General features: G+C 41.5%; 1 protein-coding gene across 2 annotated transcripts in view; it reads right to left on the reverse strand.

The window, feature by feature from the left end:
• Window positions 1–19,276, reverse strand: part of GRIK1 (glutamate ionotropic receptor kainate type subunit 1) — a gene marked incomplete at both ends in the record, with an annotated part of 166,806 nt that extends 147,530 nt beyond the window's left edge. For both annotated transcript variants that reach the window (XM_084284305.1, XM_084284304.1), the window contains one exon: window positions 19,135–19,276. In XM_084284305.1, coding sequence (XP_084140431.1) covers window positions 19,135–19,276 — 142 coding nt within the window. The remainder of the gene's footprint in view (window positions 1–19,134) is intronic.
• Between the last annotated feature and the right edge of the window lie 412 nt (window positions 19,277–19,688).

Here is a 19,688-nt window from a genome sequence, read left to right on the forward strand (position 1 = left end):
TCATTGTTTTGTCACTGCCAGTTATTTGAATTTTTAAGACTTACACAGCCAGGAAACTTTCTGCCTTTCTCCCAACTTGCTCGATTTTTCTTTTCCTGCCAGAAATACTGAACATTTTGAGTCTTAACTTAATACAAAGGCATCCCTAATGAAAGAAAAATGAATAAATCCTTATTGCCCATTAGCTGCAAATACATTTTTATACCGTCTTGGTAGCTTTATAAGCACATCCACATTTCTGTATTTCTTAGTTCATACTGCAGTGCTCCTTCCAGTTTGGGGCACATCACAATATACCAGGATAAGAGATGTGTATTTGGGAATTTCATGACAGTTTTTGCAATAAACCCTGCATTCTATAATCTCTTAAGAATTTTGCATGCTGTAAAGTACTACAGTTTAACTAGAAAACATGCCTAAATGCAGTTCCACATACTTAAGATTATCATCAACCTGCCAATTCACTCTTATCTAAGATTTTTTCATTCCATTTCCTTTTCTTTATCCTCCTTGTGTCTTCGGTGCTTGAGCTCGTGATGACAGGAGATAGTAGGACTACAGTAAAGAGCTATTGTAGCAGAACTCCAATCACTGAATCTCATAAAAGCGATCACCTTTATAAGGCAAGTCTGTTAGCTTCTGAAGCAGCCTCCAGCTTCAATTTTGAGGGCTGTGAGGGCAGAGGAAAAGAGCACACACTGAATAATGGTGACGGATAGGAATTTGGAGGGCTATAAGCTACCTTACTATGTCAGCAAAAGCCTACAGTGAAACCGTATAGTACTGCTTCAGAAGGTCTGCCATCCCTGTTATTGTATATGGCCCATAAGTACAAACTGTATCACCATATGCAGGAATCACCATACAAATTATTGCCTGCTTTCCTAACATTTCTGTGTCCTTCTTGCATATTGCAGCAGTCTGAGTCACTGAGAAAACACCACATAAGCCCCAGCTCCTCTTCCACCACCACCTTAAAGGACATTATCTCCTTCAGTGGCTCTCTGCTGTCTTTGCAAAGGCTTCTTTTCTTCCTTCTGATTCAAACATATGAATGTTTAAAGGAACGTTTATGAAGATACCTGTGAATATTCTGCATTGTAAAGGGCTTTTACAGTAAGACGAAAAATTCTCTTTGATTTTGTGCTTTATTCATCACCCATAACATAACAGAACGGGGTAAATTTTGAGATGTGTGAAGGATGTAGATCACACGTTTTGAATAATAAACATCAGTATACTTCTGAACTTCCTGTGCTGCTTGATTTCTTGAAACATGTTTCCCTGTAATGAAGAGAAAGCTGAGCAATACTGATGGGCCTGATATTCCAAAAATTGCTATCAAAGCTTTTCCCTTTGATGTCTGTCTGCATCCTGATTGCACTGTCTCCCAGGCTAGAGAGGAAGGAAAGATATTGTTGGCATAATGCTGCATGGCTTGAATGGAACTAGCATAGCATCTTAATCCACTTTTGCCCCACAAGGAAAACAAATCTCCCCAGATCTAGCCTTTCACAAAAGCACAGGCTTTGCTGCAATAGCAGCGTCAATTTGGTTTTGATTACACAGTTTCACAGGGTGCAGAATGGGGAAATCTGTATTTTTGCTATCTCAGCTATAATCTAACTTGTGGGTTCAGAAATCAGATACATCTGATTTAATTTCTGATTTAAGACAAAAAAATTAAGTCCCCTCTTCAGCCAGATTTTCTAAGAAAATGAGGTTTGCAAAATGATGCTCTCTGCTCTTCTGTCTCAGTCTTGCTAACACTAATAACTAAACCACTGGCCAACTCTAGCCAACTTTGACAGTTGAGAGAGGTCTCAAAGTTTTGCAGTTCCTACAAATTTTGTAACAGTTTGAGGACTGCTGGAAGAGCTCAACAATTACCTGCAGGTTTGGTCTGATGACTGTGTGTCTCTTGGAGACAGCTCTGCTGCCTCTTGGCAGCTAGTAGTTTGGGGGACAGGTGTCTGGAAATGGAGAAGAAAAAGAACTACTAGTGCTGCTGCAGAGAGGACCTCAAGAAGGAACAAGAAAGGCAACTGAGGTTACAGTGACTGCAGGATGGGGAGAAGCAGAAGACAATTCTAGGCTTCATTAGGTCATCAAACGCTTTGTTTCCTGGATCCTTCTAAGTACTTTTCTTTCTTTTCTTTCTCTCTTTTTTTTTTTTTCTCTTTTCTTTTTCTTTCTTTTTCTCTTTTCCTTCGCTTTCTCTTTCTCTATCTCTCTCTTTTCTCTTTCTTTCTTTTTCTCTTATTTCTTTCTTCTTTTATTTCCCTTTTTCTCTTCTTCCTGCCTTCCTTTACTTGCAATATACGCATTAGTGTGTCTCAGAATAATTGCAGCATCATTATCTAGCAAAAGGGATCTAGCAGTTACATTTCATTCTTTAGTATGCGATACAAACAAACTGAACAGACACGGATCCTTGAATGATGTAAGTCTATGTGGCTTTTTGGAGGTCAGGGAACTCTTCCGATTTTTATCAGACTGCACCCAAAGTACTTCTGTGTATTTTGAGATGAATGTGTGGGGAAAAAAAATAAAATCCATACATGATGACTATGTTGCAATCTCGTATTTTATATGTTCACAGTTATCTCTCCTTTCTTTCAGCAACACACTCCAGAGTCCATCGAGTACATCATGGAGACTGGCAGGAGCTAATTCATCCAAAAATACAGAACACACAACTCCTAGTAGCTGTAGGAACAGGATGACCTCTTTTCACCTTAAAATACTCAGGCAGAATCACAGTCCAAGGAGGAGACAGATACCTTCTTAAGATCCTATGTGTGAATACGGACCAGAATTTTAACATTGCAGCACACTATACAGGGTCTTTCTATTTCACTTTGGAAGTCATCAAACAGAAACCTACCAGGCTGCCTGCAGTTCTTCAGTCAAGAACAGGTTTCACAGACATGGGGATTGCCTGTTGCCCCCCATTCGCAGAGAGCTCAGTGACAGCATGAGGGACCATGTGTCCTGTGGAGACAGATATATTACACCACGGCTTACCTGCGAAGCTGATCAGTTTGGGTTCCTTCTCCCTAAATCACTTATAAACAGTTTTGCCAGATTACGTTTAAATGCAACTCTTTTAATCAGGTTACTCGGTACACTACAAGCAAGATTATAAAATGGGTGCTGTTATTGCATTACTGATTTTTATCTCCATCGATTCTTCTGTATCTTTCATGAATCACCCTACTGAAAATGTGACAGGTTTATGTCAGTCACGACAGGACTATAACAATATTAGCTCTACCATGAATTCAGCGTGACACCAGAATTGTATCATACTTGACCTTATTTGATATATTCATGTACTGATTCAGAAGCTAAGCTGTACGAAGAAGGGAAGGTTCTTTCTAAGACATTCTTCTATATAAATTGAGGTTTGTGCTTTTAGTGTTTGCTGTGCTAGCTCCAGTCACAGAATTGTATGTAAATAATTACGCTATTTCTAGAAATGGTGGCTAGAAGACATTCCAGCTCTCTTCTTATTCAATCCTGTTCATAGCACCACCAGTAGCTGGAATAATTTACACCTGACTACATCTATTCTTACTATAAACCAGTGATTTTTGACATTCTTTCTATGCCTCTGCTTTGATGAGAACAAGCCGGGCAAAGAAGAAAACCTTTGCAAAAGTTGGAGATCTCAACAAAACCAGTAGCTGGAGGAAAAGAAAATAGGAGGAGGACTTTATCCATTGATTTCCTCAAACTAATGAAATCCAGAACTTCATTTGCAATTTGGATGAACCATTGTAAATTGTCCAACTGTTCTCTTCTGTCAGAATCATACACTTGCCAGAATCCCATCAGTATAAACTGGAACAGTTTCATTGACTTTAGGAGAAACAGAGCTAAAATAGCTTCTGGGTCATATTTTTTCTGAGACCAATTGGTCTCTCACTTAAAGAACTGAGAATCAGAAGAGATAATTTTGTACCCTGTTTTCTCATAGATTTTTCATAAGAACTCATAGATAAGAGCTTGGTTTTCAAAGAAGTTTCACAGTTTTATCTGCTGAAGATAGGCAGCTTAAAGCTCATGTCAAATCAAACCTCCTGGAGAAGCTGTCTGTGCACTCACTGGGCTTTTACCTGTTGCCCATGATGTTTATAATAGCACTACTTTACTTACTAGGAATCAATATTTTAATTATAAGCTTTGTTTCCAATGGGTTAAATTCGGAGTATGGCTTACCATCATCTTTTTGTATCCTGCCTGTTTTAACTTACAGAAATAATGAAGGAGCAGACTTGCACACATTAATATTCTAAAATGTGAAACTGAATATGTTAAATATTTCCTCTAAAATGTTTCTTTGATTTTTGTTAATTCTGCAATATGAATTAATTCAGCAGTGATAAGAAGATGTAAAAAAGTGACAATTTGACATGAGCAGTAACTGTTATTACATTCAGATTTTTCCTGTGTATTTGGAATTATGGGTCAACAATCAGCGAAGAGACTGTATCAATAAAAATGTATATTCATGTTAATTATAAAATAACATAAATCACTGCATCATTCTAAGAATTTTAATAAAATATGCTCTTGATATTGCAAATAGCTGAGCTACAAGTACAAAAGCCAGGAATTCCAGCATTGATTACAGCTTCCTAGGAAAGAGAGTTCTGCATCTTTTAAACTTAGTTATTTAAATTATTTAAAAATCCTATTTCTTGCTGTGCAAACACACAGTCAGCTGGTATCAATGAGCAGCTCAGTCTCCCACCTAAGAAACTCCAGGCCTTACAACAGCAGTTAAAAACCACTGGAGAGAAATAGCTTCACAACACTCATTTTAGACGTTGCTAAAAATGAGCAATTCCAATATATGTCTTGGAAATAATACTTATCAGTTTTTCTCCATACTAGTTGTGGAGGGTTGACCTTGGCCAGCTGCAAGTGGCCCACCCAGCTGCTCTCTCACTCCCCCTCCTCAACAGGACAGGGGGACAAAATAAGACAAAAAAGCTCATGGGTTGAGATAAAGACAGGGACGTCACTTACCAGTTACTATCACAGGCAAAACAGACTTGACTTAGGGAAGATTAATTTAATTTATTGATATATTTGATGTATTTGGACAGTGAGAAACACAAGTTAAAACAACACCTTTCCCCTAACTTCTCCTTTCTTCAGCGTGGTCTCTCCACAGGCTGCAGGGGAACCTCTGTGTGGATACCTTCGGTACTTCATGCCCTCTTCCTCCTCCTCCTCTCCCCTGGATGTCCACAGGGCCATTCCTCACAAATGTTCCCCTCACCACCCCCTACCATGCAGTGTTTGCCCTCCCTTCCCCAGGCTGGCCCTGAGGCACTGCCATCTTGGCTGCTGTACTGACCGCGCATAATAACAATTTAACACTCACAGAAATACTCAGGATGAAGATTCATATAATGGCTTCCTGGAATTAACTTTGTGAAAAGGAAGAAAAGGTACGATCTCACCACCCTTATGGGTGCTTATGGACTTGTAGAAAGAAATTAGTACATAAGTGACCATAAGACAGTAGTTGTCATATTAATTATTCCGGATTTATAAAGAAGAATTATCTTTTCCCTCATCACCCTTTCTCATTACCTTGCTGTGCGAAGTATTTCAATACGCTATGGAAACCTGGGCTGACTTTTGCTTACATAAAGTAGTCTGTGAAACACCCTGATTAACACAGAAGTAATCTGCACAGAGAAACACCCCCATCTAACGCAAAGAACCAGAGGGCATAAAGCTTCTAGACATCTAATTAGTAGAAAACACTTTCCTTTATTTCCTCTGACTCTGTGCTAAATTGCAGCTCTCATAGAAAGGCTAAGTGAGACCTATACTGCCACCCCGGCTGTCTGTGTTGGTGAAGGGTATGACATGGTGGATGGGGCCTCCACACACTCACTTGGATGACTCTGCCTGCAGTAGTCCCAGGCGTGCTTGTGACCACTCTTTTCTTTTCAGCCTAAGGAAGACATTGATGTGCTGCTCCTGAAAAAAGGGGAGTGCAGCTGCCACAGGGGGAAGAAGAGAGGTACCAAACTAACGTGTCTCCCCTCCATGAAGGTGACAAGGGCAACATACAAGAGAGGCCATGGGGAACCACGATGCTGGCACTCTTCCCACATTGGTTAATGTCCTCTGGCCCCATGTAGTGTCTAATAATCATGTAGCAATTTTGAGCAAACAGCATTTGGGGAAGCTGCAATGTCTGGCTTTTGTGTGCATATGTGCATGTATGCAACACAGTTCATAGGAAGAAACTAAATTCACCCTTGTACACAGAGGCAACAGAACTGTTTTCAACACTTGATCCTGTTGGATTGAGTTGTTTTGTGTTTCATGTTGCTTTAAAGAAGGCACCCACTCACCTTCCTCCCAGGGGCCTGTATTAGGCACAGAAGGAAGGAAACACATGAGAACTCCCCACATCGGAAGAGCTAAGAGAAAGAAGAGGGATTGAAGCCAGGAATTCAGCCTGATAGAGGCATGTGTCTAAGTAAAATGGCAGTGCAAAAGTATTTCACTTGGAAGCTGCAGGCAACTGTTTAAAAAAGAAAAAAAACACATCTGTATATCATACCTACATTGTACAACTACAGAAGGTCTAGATGAGAGGATAAATATCTCTAGCTGATTTTCCTTCATGACCGATCTGGTGTCAAGATGACAGCATAAGGATTACAGTTTCCCAGACCAATTGCTGTTCAGGGCACATCCCACACTCACTCCATCTGCAGATGCTTTCTAATGTCAGTACACAGATCACCAACAGGACTTGGTCCCCAGGGAACAGCCTGGCACCCTAGCAGAAAAATAGAAAGGCTTGGGCAGTAAAGTGTGCAGTGAGCCACACTGATGCAAGACAGATTCTTCATTTCAAAAAGAAAAATCTGCATTCTTCAGAAAACAGTGTTCAAAAATTTAATCTTCATTCAGTTCAATGGAGCAGCTTTATAATTTACAGCAGCAGATAAAGCTAGAAGATGTAATGTGAAATATCTGAAGCAGTTCTTCTCCTGTATTAAAATGCACCTTGGGCAACAGAGCTTTAACTTCTCTTAACATATGTTTCTAGCAGATAAGTAAACAATTTGGACGTGAAATGAAAATTGTCAAGATAGTTACAGTCAAAAAAGCATCAACTCATATTAGACTTCAGCTACAGTGTCCCACTGCCCACTGATAAGTTTTTGGGGTGGTTTGGCATAGTTAAAAGCAAGCAGCTTTGGAAGAATAAAAAGCTTTTTGTGTACAAGTTGTTGGATCAGAGATAGAGAGAAAAAAAAGACATCATTTTACATCAAAATTCTGAAAGTGGCCTTGGTGGCTGGATTGAACCATAACCTGGAGCATGTGGCCAGGGTAAAGTTGTCAGACAGGGGAAACAGAAACAAAAGGATCAAGGCTTGGAAGTTTAAAGGCTCCTGCACAGACAAGCGATCCACTTGCACTGAACTGCATTGACATTTGGCTTCCTTACAACCACAGGCTTCCTTTAGTCATGTGCATGGTGAACTTTGCGTTTGTTTCTGTTCTGCTCTGTGGGGCTTTGTGCATGGCAGCAAGCTCTAATTGAGTGCCGAAGTCATCTTTACACCACCACTGCAACAGCTTAGCGTAGATCACAGAAGAGCAAATCATCCCAAGTAAAGTTCAGCGCAGGCCCAGACCAAATGGTTTCTCTTCAAAGTCCCCCTACATGCTGGCTCATATACCTGAATACTAAGCTTTTCTTTGCAGCTAGCTCCCTCTCTGCCCAGATCTCTGCCACCGAGCTTAGGGATGTGTTATAGACAAGGATCCTATGTGTCCTTAGAGGGACTTCTCTTGAACTGTTTCCAAATGGAGAAGGAGGAAACCTTGTAGTTCTCCTTTCTGCACTACTTGGCCATTAGCAGGCAAACAACTGGAAAATTGTTCAAGGCAGAAAAATATGCCCCTCTTTAGTGGTCTTACTTGAGAACACAAAGCTCTCATGAAGGAAAGGCATATTGCTGTAACAATCGCAGTATTTCACTGTGTAAAATGTCAGGATAAGAATTGCCCATGTTGACTTGTCCAAGCAGGTCTGTTTTAGAGAAACCAGACTGCACTCCCACAGCTGTCAGTGCTGCTGCTACCACCATCCTGTCACCACACCTCAAATTTCCAAGGTCCTTAACCAAACAGCAGACCCAAAGCTTTGATCATCTAGACCAGACCTACATGGCTGGCCAGGCTAATGCTGGCTGATCATTTAGGTACTGTAAGTGCTTCTCATCCAGCAAAGGCAAAAGAGCTTTCCCAGAAGGGAGCTCTGTCTCACCTTTTGTAAGCATTGTCAATAAGACCTTGTAGCATTTGTCAACAAGAAAGGACTCCTGACATTGTCCACTATACAACTGTGTCTCTAGCTGTTTATAACACTGTCAAATATTAGCCATTTGAAGTGACATTTCCCCGATCCTGCATCAGTCTGAACACAGGAGGTTTTAGCTGTTCTTGAGAGTACCAATTTTTTGTTTTGTTTTGTTTTCATTTTTCTCATGATTTACAAATATTCTGATAATCATTTTACTGAGAATATCTTCATACAGGGACTTAAGATTTGATGGGCTAGTGCTATGAATGCAGACACAGTGATGGTGTTTTACCAATGGACAGACCTTACCTGTCTGCACTGTGAACGTTTTGCCCGCATCTGCAGGAATTAACCTGTTCCTTTTCTCTTGTGGTGCCTGGAGACCTATAAGCCAGAAGCCTGTGCTGCCCCTGGGCTTCTCGTCACCAGACACCTTTGGAAAAACACAAGCAGTAGCCTGACTTGTTTTTCTCTAGGGCTGGGTCTGTAGAACAGCCACCTCTACTGGCAATGGGTGGCAAGTGTCTCTACACGGCATCACAGAGCTCCTGCACCACCAGTCATATTTGCCGTGCCCACTGGGCATCAAGGGAAGGTTTCTGGGTTTTCTGCTTGTTTTTTACACTCATAGAAAATGATACCATAAGGTTTTTTTATATAAACATATTAAAGTATAAGGTGAAAACCAAGAAGATGAGAAATGTCAAACAACTTCAAAAACCATCTTTTGTTACCTAACTATATACATTATTCTACAGGATTTCTGCCTCATTTACTACATTCTTTTACTAAAGTCTTTTACATTTAATATTTTTAAACATGGATGAATGAATTGGGGGCATAAAATTCTATTAGCTAAACAATTTTGTTTAGCAAAAGCACTGCTTATCATGCAAAATACTTTTGAACAATCATCAGGAAATGGCAGTGAGTCTATGTCCTTCCTGAAGCTTGTATATTTACTCATTCTTCTCCCATTCTAACAGACTATCAAAGATCATCTGTTCAATTTAAGTAATTTCCTATGCTTTCTCTGAAGCCTAAGATGAATAAAAGCATTCAAAAACAAAACATGAGAATATTTTAAACAGAAATTATAATTGTATTTGTCTCCAAATTGCAGTGAAGAATTCTTATGTGGCTTCTTACTAGCTTCTTTAATAGCTCTCCAATATCTTATTACTAAATTATTTTATGTGGACAGCAAACGTGCTTTACACATGAGATTGCTGAAGTTATTCATCATGCATTTTGATTCATTGGCCAATCTGACAGTGACTGACAGTCTTTGGAAAAGTATAGTACAGCTAAAAACCTGACCTAACTTTTAAACAGCTTTCTCTGTGATACCAACATAATCAAATAGAGTTTTACATATGTCATGCTGTTGCTGCAGCAACCTGGCCTCCTCTCCTCTGACTACTGATAGGAGTCTCTAAGCTTGATATGGCCTCAGATGTCTTGAGACTAATCTCTTGGGACCATTCCAGAGAAATACAGATTAATTTGCGGTTCCTCAAAAATGAAGTAACTATTTCACATAAACTGCTTTTCACATTCCATCAAGTCTGAGCTTCCTATTCATAACCTTTATAAAAATGACTAGTTTGGCACAGCGCCCCCAAGACATTTAGGAGAAAGCAGTTTGTGTGGCAGGAAGGAGGATTAAAATGGCTTTGGCTTCTCTTGTATTTTTCTTGAAGGTAAGGAGAGAAAAGGTTATTTTTGAGAAAGCGAAAGCTGCACTTTTTTTTTTTTTCTTCCCAATGTTAACATCTTAATGCATCTAATTTTCAGTTCTTCATATCCTTGTCAGGGATGAGATCAAGACAATAAAAGCAAACTGTAAGCACTGAGAAAGGTTTGGGTCTATATCACTGTATACAGCTCAAATGTCATATACAGGGGTGAAAAATGGAAATTGTACTGTATCCTAAAAGTGTCCATCCTTTGCTAAGACTTATGCCTTATTTTCAGAAGAACACCACTCTGCTGAGCAGATGCAAAGACAGAGGCTGGCAAGGATATGACAAACCATGCTGAAAAGATGCTAAGAAATGTAACCAGTGAAAAGGCACTTAAAAGGGATATGGACACTGGTGGCCTCTGAGGGGCTTCTGGCTAAGGTCAAATACAGCACCTAATATTTAGTCTCTACCTAAACTGGGACAGGTCAACACATGCTCTGCTTCTTCAGAGAATCCACCAATGTCAGGGTGGTCTGTGCTGTTTACTTTATACTTCATATCCATGGCTAAGCTCCAAGTGTATGCTAACAGGACAGGACATCAGACACGACTTCTCATTGCTACCTATAATCTTTTTAGTTAAATACACTTAGGCTTCCATAGCAACTCTTAGCACTTTGTACTACTAATTTCCATGGATCTATGCGTATATTCACCTAATATACAAACTTTAAGAAAATGTCAAAGTTGTAATGCAGTGGACAGAGGTCTAACGTGGTGGCACTCAAGAGACGTCGATTCACTCCCAGCTTTGCCACAAGTTTGCCAGCAAAACACTTCAGTTGTCTGGACTTGGCTTCCCCAACCATAAAATCAAACTACCTATAGAAGCTCTGTGAGGTACTCTGAGCTCTACTGCCTGGAAGATCGCAAGGTTATTATTATTCATGACAATACTTGTTGAAATACAATACAGTTAATACTACATGAATTATGGCAGTAACAAAATGAGCTCAATTCCACCTTTCATTGCATGGTAGACCCCATAAACATCAATTTCCAGGGATTTGCCTCCAAATTACATGAGCCCAAAACATAAGGTACATGCAGCTTTTCTTCTCAGTACCGTCTTGCAGAATCATGCTAAACCCAATTTATATAAACCCCCTTTCCCTAAGAATAGCACAATTCATATAAGTTGTTCATCATTTAATTGTTCTATTACACTACAATATCCTGCAGTAGTGTATCCTGTACCTATAATGGTCTAAAGATATAAGTATGGCAAAGTCTGTAAAGAGAAGTAGCCTTTCTTAGCCTTTTTATTTAGAGGCATAGCTGTGAGACCAGATACATGGGTTGCTCTTGCTATTCACTGTTGGAGAGCAGAGAGTTAGAAACCTACTGGCTTCCGCATGTACTTTCATGGACCATGAAGGCCAAAGCTTTCAGACAGGAGAAGATACTGGACATTAAAGAAATACACAGCTAAAGTAATACTTACAATATGTTAGGCTGACATACAGACTGCCATTAACTGCAGAAACAGCAGTGGCAGATTAGGCAAGCCTAATTAATCATCTGGGAATCTGGCCTGCATGCTGAGGACATTAATGACACATCTCTCCCTGGGAGGTGAAGGGGAGGTGATCTTTAGTAGAAATGAGTGGCAGCAAGGGCAGTATAAACATTCCGGCAGGACTTTGCTCCATCACATATCCCAGGGGATGTGGAAAATAAACTTGTATCTTCAAATATTGTTTCTTCTTTTCTTACAGCTACCTAATGTTGTTCTATTAATTTTATTTTTTTTCCCAAATCCTTTGATCCACAGCATACACTAGTGTCTCTCCTGCTTATTCTGTCCAAACCATTTAGAACCGAAAAGACTGTATTACTTACAGGGCAGTGAATGTTTTTATATTTTAGCATGTCTGATCTTTTAAAAAGTGTGCTTTTAAAAAACATTCTCTGTATGCTAAAATCACTGTGATGCAAAATCACGGTGATTTTAAGGTCTTGGTGGTGTACCACTGAATTCAGGGAGGGCTCTGTCCCTTCTTCATCTGACAGAAAAAGCAAATCCTCACATCTCTGATCATACTTCTAGCAAAAGTACTGCTTGGGTGTAACGGATAGGGGAAGTTTTGCTGCCCCTTCATATTTATGTAGAACAATGAGTTTTTCACACTTGCTCACTCTAAACAAGTTCTGCTCCTTACTTCCTGAAATACTGCTCTGACTGTCACTTCCACCTACTCAGCATTTCACCAGGGCCTCCATGCCAGTTAGCAATATGGAAGGATAGCAGGTCTTGAACCCTAGCCAGAATCAATGTGTTGGAAACATAATTTTCCTTGAAATAGACAAAGTTTGCATGGGCAGATCCAATGGCAGCATGTGGGAGCAGTTTCAGTGCTACCAGAATTTATAACACTCATCTTTTAAATTTTTGGTGTTACAATCTGAAAGCTCAGACACAAACAACTAGAAGGTGTGATTGCAAAGAGGATGATGGACCAAAAAAAAGAAGCTCAAAACTGAGCCTTTTAGACCATTTCTAGTTCTTTGACCATACTGCCATGCTGTATTACTCATTCATGTTTCCCAGTTTTGTGCCACCCTAATTTAGTGTGCAGGTACAGGGGATGCTGTAAAAATAATACAGGGAACCTTCTGCACTACCAGAGAAAAACAAAAAGAAGATATTTTACCAGCCCAATCAGATACTTACTCTTGTGGTTGAAATGAAAGGGCGCCTATTTGGAATAATGAAACAGTTTTAATTTTGAATTGTGATTTTTCTCAGTGAGAACAAATATATCACTTGAAAGCTAATTATTTTCTAGGTAATACTGAATCACCTTCAGCAGAAAGAGAAAAAAAGAGAGAGGTAAGGGTAATAACATTCCCACTGTAAAGCTTTCCTGAAATCATAAACTCATTATTGCAAACTAAAACCTAAAGTCAACAAAAACTAGGACAAACTGGGCTTGCAGGTTACAGATCCAAAGCTGTAGAGTAAAACTAATCAGTTCTTGGACAGGATTTATTTTTTATTTTTTTTTTTTATTGCAGCACAATCTATAGTCTAGTTGGTCAAATCAAGCCTTTCTGAGAAAAGAAGATTAGAGGCAGTTGTTTAAAATATTGTCAGGAGGGGGGAAAAGATGGACAGACAGGATTTAAGCTTTATTACTGACCAGGATATATAAAACAGACTATAATGAAAAAAACATTATTGAGATTGTACTTGTGGTCTGACTAGAAAATGTTAAGTGAAGACAGGGCCATATGGAGGAGCTTATAGCTACAGCAAGAACTGATGCTAAGGCAAATGTCCTCTGAATATGTAAAATTAGGTTTTGGGAAGGATGCAGGTGTAATCAAAAAATCGATTACACCTGAAGAAAAATAAGCTCTTAGGCAAGAAAGAAAAATCAAAGAAAATTTATTTTATTTACAAGGATTGTTCTTCCTCCAGTGGTCACTGCACTGTGCATGAATGTGAAGAATTACTAGGCTAAGTGTCAATCTCTTTGCATAAACAAAATATTTGATGAAAAATACTTATCCTTTGGCAAAATTTCATCAATTTCATTGCTGTGAAGATTTCATCCTTTATTTTACTGAAGTCCTAACTGTCTGAACTGATGCACATGTGCTATATAAATGCATTTGAAGCCTTGGTGAACCACAGCAGGATGTCCTATTTATCCGCCCACATGGAGCTCACTGCAGCACTACAGACATGCTTTGTCCATTAGGATACACCTTGCATAAGTTAAGAGAATATAACAAATTATTACAGCACAGATATCAATGACCTGGCTGTTTTCCATTTCGTTTTCCTGTAACCCACTTGATTTTTGACAAAGATAGCTCTATCAAATGTGCCATAGCTAATCACGTATCTTCCGAGATGTAAAATGCAGCAGTAATACACCTTTGTGGCATTTTTTTTTATTGTTTTTCATCTCCCTTGGTACTATCTGAAGCCTCTGAGCTCTGGTCTCAGGACCTTTTGTTTGCTTTTCTCCTTCATCTACTGACAAGTGTTCCAGGACAGAAGCAACTCATGTTCGGAGTTTTTGTTAATACAGCTGTGAGTGGTTGGCTGCCTGCTGCATAATCATCAAGCCGCAGTATTCTATGCTATTTGAAGACTATAATTTATGCTTTTACAGCTCATCTATTTCACGCTAAAGCAGATATTTAGGACTTAGGTATACTCTGACAACAGAGACACATACTGCCAGTTTTCTGGAAAATGAACCTCTTTTCTACAGTCTTCTTCACATACTGAGTAGCACTTCACACCATCCCAGCAATAACAATTTTCTAGCAGTGCCACGGGCATCCAGCAAGTGCTGCTGTTGAGGTACCAAGAGCTGGTGATGTAACCACATTTCTCACTCGAACACCAGTGAGTTGCACACACTCAGTGATCATCATTGCCCAGCTCCATACAATAATTCTCTGGAGAATGGATTGTCAAAAAACAAGGGCAACAAGACATGTAGACCTGATTTTGTCTGATTCTACCCATCATTAGGAAGGGTGGTAAGTAGACAGGGCAGTTGGGGAATTATGAAAGTTTCATCCCTCTAATATACTAAGTATGTCTAAACAGCTCTCCAGGCAATTTAAACCAGCATAGCTCCCCTGAGTTCAATAAAAAGATGCCAATTTACATCAGCTGAACACTGGCTTCATGACTTTTTAATATTCCCCAGTGGAGCAACCCAGTATGGCCAACATGTTTCATGATACAAAAGCCTGGAAATACAATGGTACAGAACCCAAAGTAATTCACCCCTCTGAATCATCAAGCCTAAATGGCAGAAGACAAAGAAATTGCCAATGGGATTTTGATTTTAATAATTTAGGTTGCAACCATGCAAATCATAATGCAGTCAAGTGTTTTCCCTGAGATCACCGTATGCATCAAGGCCACTGAGCTCCATTGACCTTTCTGTGTCCAAGTACAGCTTCACTGGAGTGCCACTGGAGTGCTGGCAATACATTTTTCATCCACCTCTTTTAGGCTATTTTTGACTTGATTAACCATTTAAAGCACGTGAGCAAGGTGTTGCACTGTCTCACACTTCATGGAGTACTATCAAAGCCAGCAAGAAGGGAGACTGATGTTTGGACATTTTGGTAGCAATCCTTTAGAAGTACTTGTAGCACGGTAGTCTTCTGTTAAGTGCAGAATGAGGAAATTCAAGCAAATTATAGTGTAGTAAAATGATGAACCTCTGAGTATTTGGGATCTAGTGCACAAGCTGAGGTTAATGCCATCTTATGATATAAAATGCAGTCACACTTCCTACAACCTTATGGAACAGAATAACTTCTACACACCTGGTAAGGTTTTTTGTTGTTGTTTTTGTTTTCTAATTAGCATTTTTAATGATGTTAAAATATGACAGAACTTTCTAAATATAGTTTTTGCCATGTCACACTGAGGAAGCTCAAATATGTATTAATATCATTCCCTTCACAACCCTGCAGAAATAAAATCTTGAAAAGGGTTGACAAAATGTAGCAAATTTGCAGTGAAATTAATTAGGTTTTTGTCTTTATCATTCTGACAGTGTTGGAATGCTAAACTCACACAGGAAAAACCTCCCAGCTCTAGCCCTGCTTGGGGAAATATAAACAGATATTTTCAAATCTATATTGAAAATTTCAACTTATTAGAAAAACTCTATTTCACAGGTTAGGTTGATTTCTGTTTCTGTTTTAAATCATATTGTGGGGCTAGACTTGCATCTTTGAAAACACAACTTGCTAAGCCACTGGGAATTTTGCTGAAGTAAGGAATAAATCAGTGCAGATCTTGAACCTGTATTCAAATATTCCATTTAACTACAGAAACACACAAAATACTATGGTAAATTACTTCTGATGAAATAGAAACTCTTCAGTTAATACCAGCTAATGCTGTTTCTATGAAACCTAAAAATTACTCATTTGCTCATTTTCAGGAATTGTTCGTTTTAGAAATTAATTCTAAGATCTATCCAAGTGTAACTTCCTACATGTATCTGTTAAAAAGTGGCACATTCTCTTTTTAATTAACTTCAGCGATATATTAATAACTTGTATAGTTCCTCAACTATTCTTGATGTCTAATCCAGAGCACAACTTAAACGACTACTATTTATAAATTACCATGCGATAACACTGAAATTTATTCTTATAGCCTAGTTAGAAGGTTAAGTTGTAATGGCCCAAAGGATAATACGCTAAGAAATAAGACAGTTCTGCATCCAGCATTAGTACCAGATTTTGTTGCTGTTGAGATTTCAGTGCTTTTAAGGCTGTTTCTGCAATTCGGTGCCTGCTTGTCTTAATTTGTATTCTCCCTTCTTTTATTTGAGTTCGTTCATTTTAAGCAAGTGGTACAAGTAGGATAGGCCAGAAGGTTAGGCTGACTCAATGTAAAAACTAGAAATTCCTTGGTATTAAATGAAAAATATTAGGGTCATGAACTTTAAATATACCTTTATATAATGTAGTCTAGTGGGTTATGGGTAGATAAAGATGGTATTTCCTTGGACAGCTCAATTAGTTCATATATCAAGGAAAAAGCTTTTTAGCATAAACGTGAAAGAAATATTCAGTAAGGCACTAAAATTCAAGTACTGTATTACCAGAAACTGAAAACTCTATCTTATCTCAAATTCCTCTGTTTTGTCCTAGTGAATCAGTTTTACTGTTCATATTGCCACCCCTCATTTCTTATTTAGAGGACTAGAAAAGTAATCATCACCTAGATGCTGAGAAATAGACAGAATTTCTATCACTTGCATGTCCCTTCTCAACTAATTAAATACCAGCAAAAGAATCCATTCATTTATATTATAAGCCAACAAAATCACAAAAATCCAAAAGCTCCCTAACAGTGGAAAATGCAATTAAACTACCAGTGTATTAATTCAGGCAGCAAACTGCAGCACCATTGTAAAGCAGTGCTTTCCTTTCCTTAATTAACTAAAACACGACGAAGAAAATCTGATGGCTTAATAGCATTTTGTTCACTCAGAAATGCTTTGGAATGATTTTATTATGTTATCACCAAGAGCGCTGAGGGAGTTATTTCCAGTACTTCTGTTTGTCACCTCAAAGAATGACACACTCCACGGAGAAACTTGCCCCTGTTAACTGATGTGAAGGATTAATATTTTATGACACCATTACTTTATAGGCAGGGTAACTATAGTAATAAGAGTACATTTCATATTTTATGCATTCACAACCACGTAACACAAGGAGGATTCATTCTCCAGCAGCATCTCTTTGGATGTGTATTTGTTGCTGTGAGTGAAAGCTGAGCAGCTTGCCACTCTTGTTATTGTTTATAGTGTAGCAGAAGTAGCAGACCATAATCAGTATCAGGGTACCACCGCTGCACGCCCTGTCGGAGTGAATCTGCACTGGAGTGACACACACATCTCGCAGCCTGCAAACCATGCAGAGCAATTTTCAGGAAAAGCAATGTGGGCAACTGGCTGGGCACCTCGCTAGACCGAACATAATCGGTAATGCAAGTTATGCAGTGGGGAGGTTGACAGAGGGAGGTGTGCACACCCTAAATGTCTGCCTGGGTCCGTGCAATGCCAATGCCAGCTGAGAAGCCAAGGCTTCACCCTGCATGGAGTGAAGCATTTAGGCTACATTCAGGCAAACATGGTTCCCTTTAAACTCTACAATGCTCCACTTACTTCAGAGGCTACTCCTGGTAAAGCCAAGTGAGTTAAGGCAGTCTAGCAGCAGCAATCATGCCAAGTGTATTGCCAAGGCATCCTGCTACAGCATGCATCCAAGTTATCTGAGCAGGTTTTACTTTCTCCCACAAGTTTCACTGGCCCTGAATCTCCTGCTCAGTGAAAGCACAAAGCTCAGCATTTCATGTGCTGTGTGCATGTACACAGCCATTCCCCTCAACATTAAATGGGGCACAGCTCCACGGGCAGTGGTGAGTGGAGACTGCAGCAAACTTCAGCTGCACCCCATGAGAAAGAAAAAAGAAGCGAGAGCACGCTGAACGTGAGCAGCTGAATATGCACAGCTTTTCAGCTGCAAGTTGCAGAGTGCCTTTAGGTTTATTTTTTTTTTTTCCTCTCCCCTTGCCTTTGCTCAGCACTTTGAGGGACTGTGCCCCTTAATTTTTCTAAATGCTTCCGTGATCAGCTCCCTTGCTCTCTAAGCCTAGGAGTCGTCTCCCACTTGATTTCTAAAGGAGCACTCGTGAGAAAAGCCGAGCGGGATTAACACTTGCAGGTTAACAAGCATCCATCTCCTGCTTCACGCAGGACTCTGCCTTCACCGGTGCATCTTCCAGGGTGGCTTCTCTTCTCTTTACTAGCTCCGTGCTCGGTACTCGCCAAGCCGGAGAGGGGCAGGCAGGGCAACAGAAGCGCGACAGCTTCTGCCCACGGCTTTTCTGCAGTTTTCCCTAACCCCTAACTCCGGCGATACTTTGCATTCACCGTCTCACTTGACTGACACAAGAAACCCACTGTCGGGAGAGAGGCTTCCTGTGAACCAAGCCTTGTTTCCATGGTGCGGGGTTTTCAATTTAAAAATAAATCCCTGTTTTCTGGGGCTCACACGTATGTACAGCACTTGTGGAGCTCTCCCCCCCCCTCCAGGGTTAGGGGCCGGGACCAAAGCAGGGCAAACCCACATCCCCAAAGCGGGACGGGGGCTGGGGAAAACGCCGCCAGGTCGCGATTCGCCTGTCCCAGCTGCCGACCCGAGCCGGGGATCCCACGATCCCTTCTCGGGGCGCGTTTTGGGGCCGCCGAAGCGCACCGCCGGCTCTCTCCCCGCCGTCCCGAGCGGGTGGGCAGCGGCCCCGCCTCGTCCCCAGCCCCGTTCCCGGCCGTCCCCCCGCTCCCCTCCGCACCTCAAAACTTTCCGAAGCGGCCGAGCCCCGATGCGGGAGGTCCGTGGGGGCACCCCCGGGGCCGGACAGGGGGCACCCCGCGGGAGATGCAGGGAGGCACCGCGCAGAGCCTGGGGAGGGGGGAGACGCGCAGGGGAAAGGGCTGGCAGCCCCCGGGTGGCACTCACCGATCCGCAGCACTTGCTGGCCGCTCCGGGGCAGCCCCGCCGAGGCGCACAGCAGCACGAAGAGGAGCCCCCCGCCGCCACCGCCACCGCCGCCACCCGCTGCCGGGCGCCGGGGCCACCGCGGGCCGAGGGCGCTCGCCATCCTCCGCGCCCGCCTCAGTTCATGCTGGGCTCCGCGGGTGCGGGGCGAGGGCGGCCACCCCCTGCCACCCCCGGCCACCCCCGGTTGTCCCCGGTTAGCCCCTGCGGGGCCGGCTGCGCGCCGCCGCCGCTCCTCGCCGCCCGCCCATGGTGCGGAGGCTCCGCGCCCGCGCTCCCGCCGCTGCCCTCGCCCCCCGCCGCCGCCGGGAGGGGAGGGGAAGGGCGGGGAAGGGAGGGGAAGGGAGGGGGAGGCTCCTCCCGCGGGGCGGGGCGGCTCCGGAGAGGACACGCGGGGACGCGGACACACGGACGCACGGACACACGGATGGAGGCACCCTGTGTGCGCGCTGCTCCCATTTGGGGTCCGGGTGTGGGATAAGGGGATGGAGCGCAATGTATTGGGGCCGCTTACA

The sequence above is a fragment of the Netta rufina genome (genome assembly GCF_964035555.1).
Source record: "Netta rufina genome assembly, chromosome: 1".
Taxonomy (NCBI): Eukaryota; Metazoa; Chordata; class Aves; order Anseriformes; family Anatidae; genus Netta; species Netta rufina.